This window comes from Phascolarctos cinereus, unplaced genomic scaffold (genome assembly GCF_003287225.1).
Source record: "Phascolarctos cinereus isolate Bilbo 61053 unplaced genomic scaffold, phaCin_HiC Scaffold_726;HRSCAF=1367, whole genome shotgun sequence".
NCBI lineage: Eukaryota > Metazoa > Chordata > Mammalia > Diprotodontia > Phascolarctidae > Phascolarctos > Phascolarctos cinereus.
Window position 1 is genome coordinate 386,274,949 of NW_027556098.1, and position 18,875 is coordinate 386,293,823.

General features: G+C 46.2%; 1 protein-coding gene across 2 annotated transcripts in view; it reads right to left on the bottom strand.

Annotated features, from left to right (window-relative positions):
- KAZN (kazrin, periplakin interacting protein) overlaps positions 1-18,875 on the bottom strand; it is a 586,537-nt gene that overhangs the window by 51,883 nt on the left and 515,779 nt on the right. For both annotated transcript variants that reach the window (XM_020973376.2, XM_020973383.2), the window contains exon 8: positions 16,314-16,437. In XM_020973376.2, the coding sequence (XP_020829035.2) occupies positions 16,314-16,437 (124 nt within the window). The remainder of the gene's footprint in view (positions 1-16,313; positions 16,438-18,875) is intronic.

Sequence of the window (18,875 nt, forward strand, 5' to 3'; positions counted from 1 at the left end):
GGAGCAAGGCTGAATTTGGAGTCAGAGGACCTGGGTTCAAATTATACCTTGGCTATTTTATATAGGATCATAGATCAAGAGCTATAAGGGACCTTGAAAATGATCTAGTCTAATTCTTTCATTTTACAAAAGAGGAAACTGAGACTTGAAGAAGGTAGTGACTTGCCCAAGGCCACACAGGTAGTCAGTGGCAGAATGTGACCTTAGGAAGGTCAAATATTCTCTCTAGGAAACCCCTTGGTGTCCTCATCTATAAAGTGAAGGAATTGGATTTCTACATTCTACTTCTTTTTTTGGGGGGGGGGTCTGGGCAATGGTGTTAAGTGACTTGCCCAGGGTCATACAGCTAGTACGTCTTATGTGTCTGAGGCCAGATTTGAACTCAGGTCCTCCTGAATTCAGGGCCGGTGCGCTATCCACTGCATCACCTAGCTGCCCCTACATTCTACTTCTAAATCTATGCTCCTAAGCCCTCTCTACTCTATCAGAAATGTCATCTCTGTCAAGAAGACAGTAACCCATCTGTGGGGTTACAGGGCTTGTCGCCTCCCTGGCCCTTATACTTCGGGGGCTCCTCCATCCTCCTTCTCCCAAGACCAGGCCACCTCCAAAGGAGGAGGGAAGGGGTCATCTGTGTAGGTTCCAAAGCTGATTTGCTCCCCTAAGAGACAAGTCTGCTTCATGCAGGGGAAAGCAATTAAGCATCTTCCTGCTGGGAACAGCATGATAGAGTGTTCCAAGTAGCAGGCCAGGGCTGGAGTAGGCAGAATACAACTTGCCCAGCCCTTCTCTCTCTAGCAGCGATTCTTAACCTGGGGTCAGGGAATTAGTTGCTGATACATTGTTAACTGCATTTCAGTAAAATTGGTTCCTTTTATAATACTATGTACTTTGTTTTGTGCATTGAAAAACACTATCCTGAGGAACCCACAGGCTGCACTAGACCATCAAGGGGTCCATGACACCAAAAGAGTCAAGAAGCCCCTTCAGTAGACAGTAATCAATAGTAATATTAGCTGGCTCTTACATGGTGTTCTAAGGTTTATAAAATGCTTTACGTGTATTACTTCATTTGAACCTCAAAACAACCTTTGTGAGGTAGTAGGTGCTACAAGTATGAATAGTCTCATTTTACAGTCAAAGAAACTGAGGCTCAGAGATAAAGTAATCACTGTGGACGTGTGTTGTACAGAAGATTTTTGTTTGAGTATAGGTTGAACTAAATGTTCGAGGTCCTTTCCAATTCAGGTTGGTGGCTTGATCAAGGTCATATATCTAGTAAGTGTCTGGGGGGAGGGGAAAGAAGGGAGTGGTCACGTCTAGGGAGGAGCTGCTGTCTGGCTTACCCTGGCTCTTTCGACCAAACCCGGAATAGTCCACAAGGACTTAAGATTCTTGGTCCACAAACCGAGCAAAGGAAGAGGTGTGGTACGTGGAGAATATATATCTTACATTTTCAGAGTCTAGGAGATGAGGGATTAGGGTCACTATTCCAGGTTTGGGGGCATGTTTGATAGAGAGGTCCTCCTGAACCCAGTCCTGACTTTCAGGGAAACTATTTCTAGGCCTGGGCCCACCATAGAGTCGTGTGCAACCTTAGGTAAGAGCCACGTGGTTCAGCACAGGACTTGGACTCAGGAAATATAGAGCTTGGAATCCCACCTCTGACATTTGTGAGCTATGTGATCATGAATGAGTTATACTCTGTCTCTGAACTTCATTTTCCTCATCTGCAAAGTGGGGTTAATGGTGCCTATAGCATGGAAGGAAGGAAAAGAGGAAGGAAGGAAGGAAAAGAAGAAGGAAGGAAGAAGGAAAGGAGAGAGGAAGGAAGGAAGGAAACAAACATTTATTAAGGGATTACTATGTCCCAGGCACTGGGCCTCATAAGGCTGTCATGTGAACCAAATGGAGAAATGGCTGTAAAATGTTTTTTAAACTCCAAAACCCAATACAAATATTATTATTATTATTATTGTTGTTGTTGTTATTGTTATTGTTATTATTATTACTATAAAGAAGCAAAATAGCTCTCAAAAGTAATAAAAAAAATTACTCCCAATAGTAATAATAGTAGAGAGAGAATTCCTGTTTTTGCTCTTGATATATCCTGGCTGTATGACCCTAGGCATGTCACTTAATTCAATGCCCAAGACTATTCTCTAAGACCCTAAATGACAGAGCAGGTGCTGCTGTATTGGTAGAGAGAGTGCCTTAAATCAATCAAACCTTAAATCACCTTACAAAATAAAACTTATTATCATATCATCTTTTTAGGTCTCAGTTTCTCCACTGCTTATTGATTAAAAAAATGCTGATGGTTGACCTTTACCTCTTTCAAAGGAGGAGGCCAAAAGCAGAAAGGAGATCAGAGGTGAAATACTCAGAGGTCCTCCCAACCAAAAGCAGGGCTAACAGTGTCAGATTCAGGACAATGCCTTGGGTGATATGGTAGAAGATACAGAGAGCTGAGATTAGAGGTAGATGGTTGGTTTGAGCCTTCTTACTTTGAGTGCTGGTGAGGAAGTAGAAGGGTCTACCTTCTGCCCTGCTCACACATGCACTCACAATGACAAGGGGCAATGTTAGAACTGTTTTGTGTTGGGTTGTTTTTCTGTGCTGCAGTGCTCAATCAGCCCCTTGGAACAGGAGATAAGGGCCCTGGGGAGTGTTTCTGTGAAGACCTAGTTAGCCCCAGCCTGGAGGGAGACTTATAAAACAGCTGTGGGCCTTGGGAAGGGGGGGAGGGGGAGGAGCAGCATCTTAGGATTCTGCCCCTTCTCCACACAGTGGCACAGGCCCTCTAGATCCTCTGGGACCTAGAAGATTCTTATTTTTGTTGGGCAATGAAATACGATTGTGAGAGAGGTTTCTTTGGTCCTAAAGACATCCTAGAAATGGAAAGGGACCAACAGGGAGTGGGCTTTCAAAAATAGAATGTCAGAGCTGGGAGGGCCCTTAGAACACAGAATGTCAGAGCTGGGAGGGCCCTTAGAACACAGGATGTCAGAGCTGGGAGGGGCCTTAGAAGAGAGAATGTCAGGGCTGGGAGGGCCCTTAGAACACAGAATGTCAGAGCTGGGAGGGCCCTTAGAACACAGGATGTCAGAGCTGGGAGGGGCCTTAGAAGAGAGAATGTCAGAGCTGGGAGGGCCCTTAGAACACAGTTTGTCAGGGCTGGAAGGGCCCTTAGAACATAGTTTGTCAGGGCTGGGAGGGCCCTTAGAACACAATTTGTCAGGGCTGGGAGGTATCCTATTTTGTATGGGATGGATTAGATGGTCACCGAGGTCCCTTCCAACTCTCAAATTCTATGATTCTATGACTTAAGAAGATAAAAGATCATAACTGTTAGGGACATTAAAGCACAGAAAGCTAGAACATAAAATATTAGCATTGAGAGAGATCTTGGAACCTAGACTGTTAGAATGTTGTTGAGGCAGCTAGGTGACACAGTGGATAACAGTGCTGGACCTGGAGTCAGGAAGACCTGAGTTCAAATATGGCCTCAGACATTTACTTACAGTGTGACCCTGTGCAAGTCACTTGATCTCTGTTTGCCTCAGTTTCCTCATCTGCAAAATGAAGATAACAATAGATGGCACTTACCTCCCAGGATTGTTGTGAGGATAAGAAGAGATAACACAAGATAGAGCACTTTGTAAACCCTAAAGCACTGTATAAATGTTAGCCATTACTATTGACAGGCTATAAGAGCTGGAAGAATAGAGGTGGGCTCTTCTCATCCAACCACCTCCTCCTCCAGATGAGGAAACTGAGGCCCACAGAGCAGGAAGTGACTTGTCTAAGGTCAGAGAGCTAGGTCTTGCCAGGGTTGGGTTCAGACAGCGGAGCTGCTCTCTCTTAACTCAGGGCGTGGGTGTGTTTGGGGAGCTGGGGAGGGCAGAGCATGGGGCACTCCCAGGGAAGGAGGCACCTAGTCTCAGGAGAATGGCGAAGGATCGGTGTTGCCATAGCAGACTGTCCCCACGGCTGCTGGAGCTCTTAAACACACAGGATTTTGTGTTACAGCTGCTCTCTCACAGAATCTTCACCAAGCTCCATTTGGCGCTCCCAGGAGGGTAGCCTTGGCAGAACACTTCAAATGATCTATGGTCACTTTCTGTAATAGATGTTCTCTCCGGATTTAGGTCTCCAAGCTGTGCAGTAGGGAGAGTGGTAAAGGCTTTCCCTCTGAGCCTGTCCTGACCTTTCTGCCCATTCTGCTCTGTCATTCCCTTTTCATTTCCTCCTTCTTCCTCCCTCCAACCCGCAGCTGCTGGAGGACCCCTGAATCAAAGGCAGGCAGCTCTCCCACTATGTACTGGCCCAGATACCAAACAAGGAGGACTTTTGTGGACCAGGAACAAGCTGATACCCAGGTGGCAAATAGCTGTCCATTCCGAGTGCCAATCCCAGCTCTGCCATTATTGCCTCTGTGACCTGGGACAGAACACTTCATTTCTCTGGGCCTCAGTTTCCTCATCTGTAAAATGAGGGGGTTGGACTAGAATAGCTTCTGAGACTCCTTCCAGCTCTATGATCCTTCAACCTCTATGGGCTTCACTTTCCTCGTCTTTAAAATGATCCCTAACATGCAGCCCACTAAGTGATGTCTTTGGAAACTGTCTGGCCCAGTTCTCTAGAATGGTGTTCTTATACCTCCCCAGGATGCCAGGCCTTTATCCAGAGTTTTTGGGGGTTCAGGGCATTGCTGCTCCTGCTCCCTCTCCTATTAGACTTCTGGAAAGAGCAGGGACATTCTAGGGCCTAGCACAGAGAGCCTAAGACACAGAATTACCAAGGGAGGAGATTCCTGGAGCCTTCTTTTATGCCTCCCCACTAAGGTGCCCCTCTCTTTGTCATCCTCATCACCCCACAAATGCTTTCTCTTTCTCAACTCTTTTTTTTCCTGCTTTCTCCACTTCTCCTTACCTGTTCCTTAGACATACCACTGGTTTTCCCAGGACATCGTTTAGGTTTCCTGGGGCCCCCTGCTGATCCCTTCTTTCTTGGGGAGGTGCTATTTTAGAGAAGACATAGTTTAGTGAGCTGAATGCTTTGGGAAAAGGGCTGAGGATCATAGCTTTAGAGCTGTTGGGGGCCTCCTAGGTGACCTGGTCCAGCCCTCTCATTTTATAGATGAGGAAAGTGACACCTGGGAAGGTCATAAGATCATAAAGTTGGAGCCACAAAGGGTCTCAGGGACTATCATTCTCCATCTCTTTGATGTAAACCATCCTACATTTCATCTGTTTCCTCCCTATTCCACGACCACAATTTCTATGTTTGCGTCTAGCTATGTCTCTTGTATCTTTGCTCTGCTTTCCTCTCTCTCTCTCTCTTCTCTCTCTCCCTCTCTCTTCTCTCTCTCCCCACCTCCCCCCCTTCTCTGTCTCTTCTCTCTTTGTTTCTCTATCTCTCTCACTCCCCACCCCCACCCCCCATCTCTTTCTGGTGTCTCTCTATCTTTCTGGGTTGTCCTGATAGAATGTAAGGCTCTTAAGTCCAGAGACAGCTTCTCTTTTATTTTTCTATGCATGGCATGTAACAGTGTCGGGCACATAGCAGGCATTTACTAAATACTTGTTGCTGGATTGTCTCTGTTTTTATTTCTCTGTCTCTGTGCATCTCTTTCTATGTCTGACTTTCTGTATATCTCTTCTGTCTCTATAATTGCCTTCTTTTTTTCTCATTCTCTTTGTGCCTTTGTTTTCCTTTCTTTGACCATGTGCATGTGTCTCTCTCTGCCTCTCTATCCTTGTTTCTCTGTGTGTCTCTGTCTGTCTGTGTGTCTGACCCTCAGTGTCTCTTTATGCGTCTCTCTGTGTCTCTGCCTTGGTGTCTGTCTGTGGGCTGCTTCTCCAGCCTTCTGTCTGTCTGTCTCTGTGTGAACCTTTCTTGCCTATTCCTCTGTCTCTCCATCTCTATGTGTCTCTCTGTTTATCTTTATTTATTCTGTGTGTCTCTATGCCTACCACAATCAATCAATCAGCAATCATTTATTAAGCATCTATTGTGTGTCGAGTACTGTCCAAGGTGCTGGGGATACAAATACTTACAATGAGCTTACATTGTTTCTAATTGTTTCTGTCTGGCTATATGTTTCTATGTGTCTTTCTGTCTACATTTCTCTAGCTCTGTCTCTGCCTATCCTTTCTGTATCCCCCCCCCCTTCTCTACTTTTCTGATTCTTGGTCTCTGACCACTTTTCTATGTCTCTGGATCACTTGGTCTATTCCTCTCCATCTCCAACCATGCCAGCCCCATTCCATATTCTCTTGCCTGTGAAATGCTGCCTCCAGTTTTAAGCTGCCTATTGGCCTGCCAGCCTGCTGCCAAGGGGTTGAGTTGGTTTACTATTTGGTAGATGCCACACGGTTTGATTACAGCAGCTCTATCTTTTCCCCTCAGGAGCCCAGAAAGCTCACCAACCTTGCTAAAGGGGCTTGGCTGGGGCTATCTGGGCTCAAGGCTGATCCACAGGGCCTCCTGCTACCTGGAAGTCTATACACAAAAACAGATTCTGAAACGCTTTTGAAAGCTTAAGGCATTATAAAGATTCCAGGGAATGTCCCCACTATTACTGCAGCCACCCCTTTTCCATGTTGTAGATGTTTAGAGGATGTCCCTTTTCAGCTAGAGATTGCACTAGATGGCCTTTGAAGTCCCTTCTACCTAATGCTGAGATTCTAAGGTCCTTCAGCCTCATCCCAAGTTTCCTGGGGGTTTGTCCAGGACAAAGGCCCAGGATTGGGTGGGAACAATGAGTGAAATCAATAGGAAATTACCAGCCTTTTGCTCTGGGGCCAGACTGAGCAAGACTGAATTGACAAGTTAGTAGGAGCTTATAAAACCATAGATAGAGGAGCCTCAGAGACCACCTAGTTTACCTTTCTCATTTTACAGATGAGGAAACTGAGGCCTCACAGGTAAAATGATTTGTTGAAGGTTACCCAATCAGTAATCATCAGAGGTAGGATTTGAACTCTAAGCCCCTTCCGAGCTCTGACATCTGTGTTCTAAGGGCCCTCCAAGCTCTGACATTCTGTGTCCTAAAGTCCTTCCCAACTCTGACATTCTGTGCTCTATGGGCCCTCCCAGCTCTGATTTCTGGGGCCAAGCAGATCAAAATTAATCCCTCTTCCATGGGACAACCTTAAGACCAGCTATTGCATCCCCCAGTGTTAGCTTCTCCAGGCTTCCACTTTCAACTGAAGCACTTCCAGTGTGATCTTGGGCAAGTCAGTTAACAGCTCTGTGCACCATTTTCAGCATCTATAAAGGAGTGGCCGGACCATGTGACCTCTGACATTCCTTCTCTAAATTTAGAATACAGCAGGAACTTGAAACCCCTCACCAATCTGATTGATTTCCAGCTTATCAACGTCCTTCCTCAAAATGTGGAACCAAGAATTGAACACAGGGTTCTGGATGTGGTCTGAACACAGGGCAGACCGCCCCCCTGGTCCTGGACACCAGGCTGTTTAGTGCTGTCTGTTCTTTCATTCCTAATCAGTTTCATTTCCCCCTCTAAAATATTTTTGATCACTTTGTTCTTTCCTATCCCCGATCTGATGACATTTTTCTTCTTTCCTTCCTAAAGTCTCTTGGTTCTAGGCCTGGTTACTTAGCACTGTTTTCTCCCTCTCACCTATTTTATTTACACACTGGTATGCTCCTGGAGCCTAGGAGTAGAAGGTAGTCCTGTCTGAGAAATCCTAGGCAAGTGGCTTAACATGTCTGTGCTCTAGGCAAGGGAAGGTGTCAACCTCCATTGATATCAATGTAGTCTCAATTCCAGTCCCCAGCTCCTAGTCTATGCTCCCAGCACCAGCGATCTTCTTTGGACACCATCCTTTATTTTCCTCAATAACAACAGCTGGCTTTTACACACCACCTTCCAAATGCCGGGCACTGTGCTAAGGGCTTTTATACATAATATCTCATTTGATCCTCACAACATTCCTGAGGCACAGGTGCTATTATTTTAGAGTTGATGAAACTGAGGCTGAAAAGGGTAGGGAACTTGTCAATGGTCACACAGGTGGGAAATGTCGGAGTTGGGATTTGAACTCAGGTTTATCCCAACTCTAGGCTCAGTGCTTTATCCACTGTGTCACCCAGCTTGCTCTAAAGGTCTAGGGAACAAAGAGACCCCTGTCATCTTCTTGGCTCCTAAGGAGGAGAGTATTGATGGAGGTAGTGGTCCATTTCCTTGACTATTCCCAGAGTGGAGGCAGGTGCTGGGCAACAGGACCAAGCCAGGCCTTCCTGGACCCTGGCTGCTCAGGCAGCTAGAATTTAACCAGAGATCCAAGCTGCCTGGAAGGAACCCAGATCCCTAGACATAGATGTTTGATGGGGGAGATGCAGGAGATGTCTGATTGGGAAAGAAAGCTTCCTTGTGGAATGCTGAACATCCTCCATGTCTATGTAGGCAGGTTGGCAGCTTCCTGGCCCAGCTGGCACTGGGCTTTTGCGTCCTGACTTTTCTTCAGCTGAGCAAGTGGACAGCAGGGATCGATGTAAGGGGATTGTGGGCCTTCTTGCAGAGATAAACAGTGGGATTCCCTCTGTTGGGTTAGAATTGTGGTATCTCAGAGCGGAAGGAATCCCAGAGATCATCTCATCCCACTTCTTTCATTATATAGGACAGGGCTTCTTAAACTTTTTACACTTGTGACCCCTTCAGCGCTTTTTAAACTGTGGATCCAGACCCCATATGAGGTTTAAGAAGCACTGAAAGAGAGACTGAAGTCCTGAGGGTGGGAGTTGATTGCTCAAGAAGGTCTGGCTTCAAACCTCGCCCTGAATTCAAATCCTGCCTCAGACACCTACTAGCTGAATGACCTCCAGTAAATCACTTAACTTCTCCTAGCCTCAGTTTCCCCAACTGTAGAAGGGGGATAATAGCAGCACTAACCTCACAGGGCTGTTGTGAGGATCAGCTGAGCTAACCAGATCAGGTCCAGGAAGGCTTTTATGGAAGAGCAGGGCCTTGGAGCCCCAGTTCCAAATGGCCTTTTTATGAGCATCTAATGAGATAATGGATAGAAAACGCTTTGCCAACATCAAAGCGCTACAGGAATGTCAATTATTCTTAGGATCATTTCTGCTTGAGGTCACAGAGCTCATGAGCGGCAGAGATGGGCCCCTGGTTCTGAGCTCCAATTTCCAGGAAAGCCACTTGTTTTGGGGAGCTCTTTGGGATTCCTCAAAGGTATGCCTGGCCTTAGGTACCCCTGACGTGCATGGCCTCAGGAAGTCCCGAACTTGCCTACATTTTGGAGGATTTTCAGCATTCTTTCTCCATGGATTCTTTCTCCCACCTCCCCCCGCCCCCCCAAAGAACTCTGCTAAAGGACAGGGTGTCTCTCCCCTGTCAGCCATCTCCTGCTGTGCACAGATGGTGTGGGCTGGACCTTCTCTGAGCCATCGCCATTCAGCCACTGTTCTTTGAGAGAGGGCTTGTGGAACTCCAGAACACCCCAGCCAGGCTGCCAGGGCACCCTCTGTGACCCTAGGGCAGTCTAATTGCTTCCTTCTCAGTGAAGTGGTCTCTTTGAATTTAAATAAGCCTGAATTCTGCATAGCTGCCTGCTCTGCTCCTAATTGGAGGCTGGCATCTCCTGGGACTGCGGGAGCTTGGGTATGAGGAGAAGCTTCCAGGCTTCTAGCTTTGGAAGGCTGGGATCCCAGACTGAGGGGGGCCTCAGGTCTTGGAGAAGACAGCCGGCTCAGCCGGCCAGGTATTGATAAATAGGAGCTAAAGTTCTGTTTGGCTGTCTCCCACATTTTTTAGTGGCATGATGGTCTGAGATCTGTCTTCCCTACCCCTAAAAGGGAAGCTATTCCTACTGGAATTATTTTATCGAAAGACCAGTCAGGAGAAGAGACTCAGGATTCTTAGATTCCCTGGCTTTCCCCTACTTTAACTAGACATCTAGGGATTTGGGTGTCAGGCATTCTAGATTGCATGGACAAAATGAATACAAGGCCTCTAAAATTACCTTCCTTCTTTTTTGGGGGAGGGGCAAGGCAATAGGGATTAAGTGACTTGCCCAGGGTCACACAGCTAGTATGTTTCAAGTGTCTGAGGCCGCATTTGAACTCAGGTCCTCCTGACTCCAAGGATGGTGCTCTATCCCCTGCGCCACCTGGCTGCCCCACTCTGTACATATCTTGTATTATTTATTGCATATGTTGTCTCTCCCATTAGACTGCAAGCTCCCTGAGGGCAAGGACTGTTTCGCGCTTTCTTGGCATTCCTAGCACTTAGTACAGGGTCTGACACCTAATAAGGTGAATACAGTGGAAGCCTGTTGGACTCTGCTGATGCTTGATGAACAGAGGACAGAGGTCTGAGTCTGGAGTTCCATGAGCAGCATGGCTGTGACCAAACTATTGGCGTGAAACTCCTTCCCTTCTCTGGGCCTCAGTTTCCTCCTCTAAAAATGAAGGGATTGGCCCAGATGGCCTCTAAGGTACCTTCTAGCTCCAGCACTATGATCCAAGCTATGGGCTTTCCTTGGGAGTTGGGAGACTGGCCCCCAGAGCACTAATAATGATAACTCATAGTCAAGGTTTACAAAGCATTTTTTCTCACTCCCAACAACCCTCTGGGATAGACAGTATCAGTGTGATTTCCTATTTTACAAGGGAGGAAGCTGAGGCCCAGAAAGAAGTGACTTGTCCAAGGTCTTATAGTTAGTATCGGAAGAATTCAGACCCATGTATGACTCAAGATCCAGAGAGGGCAGAGCTGGGTTTGAAATCCGGATCTCCTGCCTCTACTATACCCTAAAAAAGGGCAACTTCATGCCCAGTACAAGAAGCCACTTTCAAAATGGAATCGCTTGTATTCCATCAAGGCAATGTTATATCTCCCTCATGCTGGAAGAGGCATTGTTTTTTTTGGCCAGGCAATGGGGTTAAGTGACTTGCCCAGGGTCACTCAGCTAGTTAAGTGTCAAGTGTCGGAGGCCACATTTGAACTCAGGTCTTCCTCACTCCAAGGCTGGTACTCTATCCACTGTACCACCTAGCTGCTCCAGCAGATTTTTTTAAACCTCCTCCCCAATCCAATTTTTCAGTTTCTCCTCCCTTTCCCTACTTTGGCTTTATCTCTCAGGGAATCTGTTTTTCCACTTTCCTTCAGATTAAGTTAATTGGTAAGAGTTATTTGGTGGCAGAGGTTGGAGAATCACAGATGACTCAGAGATCATGGGTCATAGAGGTCAAAAGTCCAACCCCCCTCATATTACATATGGGGAAACTGAGGTCCAAAGGAGGTTAAGTGATTTGTCCATTGTCACACAGCTAGTTTGGTATGTAAGATAGTAGGTGGCACAGTGGGTAGAATGCTAGACCTGGAGTTCAAATCCAGCCTCAGAGATATGCTAGCTGTGAGACCCTGGGCAAGTCACTTAACCTCATCTCCCTCAGTTTCCTCATCTGTAAAATGGGGATAATAATAGCACCAACCTCCCAGAATCAAATGAAATAATATTTGTAAAGTCCTTTGCAAACTTTAAAGTACTGGCTACTACTATTGTTGTTGTTAATATTATGTGTCTAAGGCAGGATTTGAATTCAAGTCTTCCTGACAAGTCCAGTGTTCTAATATGGCCTCAGAGAGTGGGAAAGGGCAGCTTCCCTGGGGGAGTTGAGGCATCCCAGGGCCAAGGGCTCTCAAGAGATGATTGTCACGTGTCCAACACAACAGGAGGAATGCCTTCCAGACCTGTGGATTGTCACTGCTCAATCGTTCGGAGCCCCTGCATCCCCAGGGTTGTGGCTACATGGGCCACTTAGATTAGAGATGGCCTGAGAGACCCTACATATTCATAGGATTATAGATTCAAAGGTATCTAGAGATCTGGTCAGAAGGGGAAGCTGAGGCACAGAGAGATTAAAAAGACCCATCCAAGCATAAGCACTCTCCATTGTGATGATTCCAACCCTCCCCATCCCCACCCCCAACCAGACAGATTGAGGCTAGGCTATGGGATGGAATGGGTGGATTCCTCTTGCTTGGGAATCTGCTATTCTGCTGGTTCTAGGAAGACAAAATCTATTCCCTTTTCTGGGGTCGGGGGGGGCGCCTGGGAAGGAGGAGGTTGGGATGAGTCCCTTAACAAAGGGTTGCTCATTTACTGCCCCCTCACCCATAGTGTACACTTAGCATTACGAAGACCTGGGTTCAAATTCTGTCTCAGACACACATTACCTGGGTGATCCTGGACTTCACCTTCATAAGCCTAGTTTCCCCATCTTTAAAGTGGAGATAATAACAGTACCTCCCGTCACAGGGCTGTTGTGAGGGCCAAAAGAGAAAATGTACATAAAGCACTTTTAAAAACTTAAAGTATTACATATTATTATTATCTGGTTAATGACACCTTCCTAAATTCAGAGCTAGAAGGGACCTTAGAAGCCAATGCTTCATTGTGACCCAGCAGAAAAAGCACTGGTCTTGGACTGAGAGGATGTGGGTTCAAATCCTGCCTTGGCCACTTATTACCTCAGTGATCTTAGGAAAAGTTTATGATTTCCCTGATTTTCCTTCTCCATATAATAAGAGTCCCCTGACATGGGGAACCCACTAGTTCTTTTCTTTAAAAGGCTTTTAAACTGTCCTTAAGACTCATTTGGCTCAGGGCACGAAGACTTGGGTCAGAGCTTGGGAATTGCCCAGGTACAAAAAAACCCCAAAGAAGCTCCTGACACACAGTGACTGGCAAAATCACCCGAGCCTCACTGAACAGGCTTTCCTTGTTATGGTCAGGCAAATCCTCTATTGCTGACGGATAGACTCATTTCATTATAATCTTATAATCTTGAACCTAAGCTTACACACTGGCCTGGTCAGATTTGGCCAGTTACAGCCTTGGGGGTCCCTTCCAAAATCTATCATCCAAATTTTACAGATGAGGAAACTGAGGTAAAGGAATGAAGTGACTTGTCCTAGGTTCATACAGTATTAAGTGGCAGAGGCAGGATTCGAATCCTGGGTCCCCAACTTCAAATCCAGTGATCTTTTCTATTGTGGTGGGCTTCCTCAAGGCAAAGTGGTGTGATGGGAAGAGAGCCAGACTGAGAGTCAGGAAAAGCTTGGGTTTGAATCCCTGCCTCAAAGGCTTCTGGAAGCAGCCCATGGGATGTTTATGCCATACCCTGATTCTTGTGGAACTCTGGTTCTTTGGAGCTCTTTGCGCTCCATTTGGACTTCACGAAGATACAAAACTGTTGAACAAAGGCAGCTCAAGCCTTTGGGCATCAGAATTTGGCAGCCCTCACATTCCTAAGTGTTTGGGGCTAGAAGGGCCTTTAGACAAAACTGTCTAGGATCAACTCCCTCATTTTACAGATGGGGAATATGAATTAAGAGACTTGCCCAAGGTCACATGGCTTCTAAGTGTCAGAGCTTGTATTCAAACCTAGCCCCTGATACTCTGGAGTCAGGGTTCTTCCCCCCAGACCACAAACATTGCTTGGTCAAGTTAGACTGGCAGAGATTAGGGCTTGCTCTCTTTTATTGGGTGGTGGGGGTGGGGGCAGGAGACCTGCTCTGAGCCCACTGTGGATTAGTCTGGAAGGCTTCTACCTGGATGACCACTGAGCAAATAGCTCGGGAGGGTGCTCCCTTCCCAATGGGGTCACATTCAGCCCAGCTTTCCCAGATCTAGTCCTGGAATTCCAAGGTTCAGACTACATTGTTGGGGGGGGGAGAGGGGAATAACACCTGAGCTGGCAGACTCCCCACCCTGGAGGAAAATCGAAACAATTAAATGACATAGAATTCAATCATATTTTAAAATAAGCTTTATTTAGATTTTTTTATATTTTTATATTTGCATCCATGCCTTCAAGAAACCTTTCCCACAGGAAAGGTTATTATTATCTAATGTTACCCATAACTCATATGCTATTTGTCATACTTCTCTTAAATAAATCATCCTCTTAGTAACTTTTAGAATTATTTTAAAAAAAACTGAAATGAACAGGAACTACTAACTCATTACCAGGAGAGGCTGTTTTGTTTTCTCTATTAAGGAAAAAAAAAATAACGGGGAAAGGAAATGAAACAAAATTCATGGGGGATAAAATGTTTTCTAGACTATTCCTCCACAGTGCCAGATGCCGGTAAGGGCAGTTTCCTCCCAGACCCGGGCCAGATCCCTTCGCTAAAGCAGGGGCAAGTCTGAAGTCCCTATCCAGAGACTCCGTGCGGCTTCCCACCCTTCCCTTTCCCCAAAACTGCTCATCCCATCCAAAAGAAATCCAGAAGCTAGTTTGTCATGCCAAGGTTTGCTTTGCTCTATAGTTTGAAGATAAAATATCCCTTTTCAAAGAGGGTACACCGAGGAGTTACTAAAGCAAACAGGCTTCCTAGAACTTAGTACATGGTTGAGTTTAAAGAGCTTTAAACGGTATGGTCAGCGGGAAGCGTAGTGTACAGTCATCTGCAGGATACACCTGATTCTGAGTTGTATTAGTAGAGAGGGCGAAGGGGACTGGGGTGGGGAAATCACAGTTAAAAATAAAATTGGCCATCTGTTTTGAGACCTCTGGTGGGCTGCCATTGGCCCACCATCATCAACGCACACAGCCCTTTAGCTTATGAAATGTGATCAAGGGGGTGGGTGGGTGGGTGGGTGGGGGGTGTGGACAATGCCTACAAAAAGCTCTGAGAGAGGTCACTCACGGACAGCTTTTCCTACCTGGGTTGCTAAGCCTCGCCTGTCGCAGTGTGGGATGGATGACAAGACAGAAAAAGGCCCAGGGGACTTTGGAGAAGTGCCACGGGACTATAAGACAGACATTTGGTATGGGATGGGTCCCCCATGCTGGAGAAATCCACCTGGCACAACATTCCCTTGGGATGGGCACTGTGACTCCCTTGGAGACACTCTGTTCTCCACTCTTGGAAGAACTGCTAGGGCAGATGAACAGACTAAAAAGAAGTGGAGGAAAGATGTGGTCATGGGGAAAAACTTGAGGTCCCCTCAGGGGCAGAGGGGAGCTTAGCCCCTGGCTGACCCTGGCAATACTGAGGTTCGCCGTGAACATCTGCTTGGTTCTCAGAGCGTTAGTGAGCTCTGTTCGCCCCACCCCTTTGGCTCACGATCTTTTTGCCTGTGGCCAGGCCTCCCCTGTGATCAGCATTCGATGCCCTGGATGAATTTAGACAGACAGACCAGACTGAGGATATGTGTGGGTCTAGCTGCAGAGGAGGGGGGAGGAGGCTGCAGAGAATGTTCATGAGACAGACAGAGATGAGAGGAGGAACAGAAAAATGCCGGATAAAATACAAGAGGTTGAAATCACATGTTCCCTGGGCTCCGGCCATCTTAAACGCTATCACTATTTGGCAGCAGCGTGATAGAGAACATACAGGCAATAGAAACACACCCGCCTCCCTCCCACCCCTTGGAAAAATAGAAATTCCAATATTTATGCAATAATTTAGATAGAATAAGTTTTCTGCTTTTGTGCAAATAAATTAAATGAAACAATTTTTTTCCTTCTTAAAGAAAAAAAATTTAAAAACTGGTAGGCCATTAAAAAGAGCCTCTTTTTTTTTTTAAATCTCCTATGAACCCAGCCAAGAAGACAGCCACTTGGCTGGGGTCATTAGTCTTTGCGGACAACACACCCCGCCAGGATGGGGTTGGTATTTTTGTTGTTAACGTGACCGAGGCACTGAGTGCCCTGTGCACTCTCAGGACCCCACTCCCCCCAACGCTCACACCGGGGATGGTGGGGGGGGGGGAACAGACCAGATACAGAACGCACCACAAGGTTGGGCTCCAGCAAGAGCAGTTTGGACAAGAGACGTTTACAAGCACAAGGTGCACACGGGTTTTTCATTATTTACAAATACACAGCAGTCCTTCAAGTTTCATAAAAGACGGGGTGCAAAAAAAATTAAAAAAAAAAACCAAAACAGAAAACCCCCCAAATGAACAACGAAAAAGATTAAAACAAAAGATAAAGCCCCGAACGTTAAAAAAGAGAAACCAAAGACAACAAAAAGAAATCAGAAAACGACACACCTGCATCGCTCCAAAGACAACAGTTAACATATTCACACACAGCTTGTAATATATACATCAGTTACAGAGGTGGTGGCGGAGGGGAGGAAAGGGCTCACGCTTCTTGTTTTTCTTGATGTTAGACACATCCCCACGCACACAAACACACCTGGTGCACACACACGCACGCAAACACACACATACGCGGGCAGCAGTCGGAGGCGGGCTATCACCAATCCGCATCCTCCTCAATGTAATAATCAGGGGCAGTACCATCAAAGAGGCCTGGATCGAGGGATTTCCGCTGCTTCCCTCTGGCAAAGACCCGGGAGATGGAGCCAAATCCCATCTTCTCTTTCTTCTTTTTCCTTTTTTGGTCTTCAAGATCCTCTAGTGACTAAAAAAGTCGAGGGAAAGGCAGCAGGGGAAGGAGAGAAGAAGGAAACCACAGTTAGACGTGACAGAGCTGCTCATGGGAGCAGACATTAGTTAACAGCGTCGCCATACATTTGAAGGAATCTAATGTTGGACGGGAACCAAACGGAAAACTCAGGGGTCCTTTAAAATAGTGATTCCAGACACAGAAATCATAGAAGAGAAATAATGGTAATAATTACTATACCTTCCCCGGACAACTAGGTGGTGCCATAATGCATAGAGTGCTGGGCTTGGAATTAGGAAGACTCATCTTCATGAGTTCAAATCTGGCTTCAGACCCTTATTAGCTGTGTGACCCCGGGCAAGTCACTTCACCCTGTTGGCCTCACTTTCCTCATCTGTCAAATGAGCTGGAGAAGGAGATGACAAACCACTCCAGCATCTTTGCCAAGAAAACCCCAAATGGGGTCACAAAGAGTTGGACTGAAATGATGAACAACAAAAATATTCTATCTTCTCACGTTTCTATAGTGCTTTACAATTTACTAAAGAAAAAGTTTTCTCCATCATAACCTTGAGGGTAGGTAAATGTGGAGTATGATTTGCTTTTTACAGAGGAGAGATATGAGACTTGGAAGCGGATGTGATTTGTCAAAGTTCACACAACTAGTAAGAACCTGAAGCAAGATTCAAAATCAGGTCTCCCTAGTCCCAAGGTATAGCACTTTACAAAATGCCAGGGGACCTTGGATACCACTTAGTCCAAAGCCCTCATGTCTGAAAACCAAGGCCTGCAGAAGCGACATCCAAGGTTATACGATCATTGAGTGGCACAGTCCCAGTGCATATCAATGTTTGTTTCCAGATCGGTAATAAATTGGAACAGCAAAGATAGACACCAAAAAGCCAACAGTCCAGAGAAGATCAATCCAAAAGGAAGGTTGTCCTCTCTACCTATGGCTATAAGGTGAAGCAATAAGAAATAGGTCTAAAACAAGGTGGTTGGCCTAGATTATCTCTGAGGCTCCTTCTAGCTCCATGGACCCTATGAAATGATGACTGATTCCATTTGCTCAGGGTTTCCAAAAACTTTCTGAACCACCCAAGTGAGGTGCACTTGGATATACACAGGTGATTTCGACTTGTACAGAAGCCCTCGATGGCAGAGGTGGAAAAGACCTCTGAGGACATCTGGTCCAGCAACCACCATCCAGCTTTCACTCATGGACCTCCAATGGCGGGGACCCTACTCCTTCTCGAGGAAGACCATCCCACAGGTTTTAAAGTCAGAGAAAACCCCAAGATCCTAGATCTAGAGCAGGAAGGGGTCATAGGGGCCATGTAGTCCAACCTTCTCATTCTACAGATGAGGAAACTGAGGCCCAGAGAGGGTAAGCATCCTTTGCTTAATGTAAGTGCCCTCCCTATTGATCATCTCCAATTTATCCTGTATACGGCTTATATGCACATGGTTATTTGCATGATGTCTCCCCTACTAGATCTTGAGCTCATCGAGACTAGGGATTGTTTTTTACCTTTCTTTGTGTCTTTGGCACTTAGCACAGAGCCTGACACATACAAGGTGCTTCATAAATGCTTGCTAAGTGACCCGCCTGAGATCACCAGGTAATATGTGGCAGAGCTGAAATTCAAAGTCACATTTTCAGACTTCAGAGTCACCACTGGCTCTGCTTTGCTGTGTGGTTCCCAGGCTGAATCCTGACTCAGTTTCTTATTTCCTGTGGATACTGGGCAAGGCTTTCTTTGGCTCTGGGCCTCAGTTTCCTCCTCTAGGTAATGAGTGGGTTGGCCTCACAATCCCATGATTCCATAAGGTCGCAGAGTTGGCCTAGGAATGGGTGGCCATAGCCGAGTTCTAAGGGAGGACCTAGAATGGAGAGGCTCAGGTTCATGTACTTCCTCAGTCTTCAGCCTCAAATGGCCTTGTGATAGAAGGGCAAGCAAGGATGCTACACGTGGAGACCTGGGTTCAAATTCTACCTCAAGTGCTGAGTAGCTGTGTGACTTTGAATGAGACTCAAACTCTCGAGGACCTTGTTTACTTACTGGTCAAATGAGAGAAATAATCATCCTTGGACCATCTGCTTCATATGGATGTTGTCATGAGGAAAACACTTGGAAAACCTCAAGACACTGTACATAAATGTGAACTGTTATTTTAATCTCACCTTCTACAGAAAGCCTTTCCCCATCGCCCTTAATTCTAGTGCCTTCCTTCTACTGATCAGCTCCAATTTATCCCATTTATAGCCTGTTTGCCTGGTGTCTCTTTCATTAGACTGTAAGCTTCTTGAAGGCAGGGATGACTTTTTGCCTTTCTGTATATCTTCGGCCTTAGCACGGCGCCTAACACAGAGTAGGTGCTGAATAATTTTATTTTTACTTGACATTATCAACCTTCTCAGTCACAGGGTGAGAGATTTAGAGTCAGAAGGG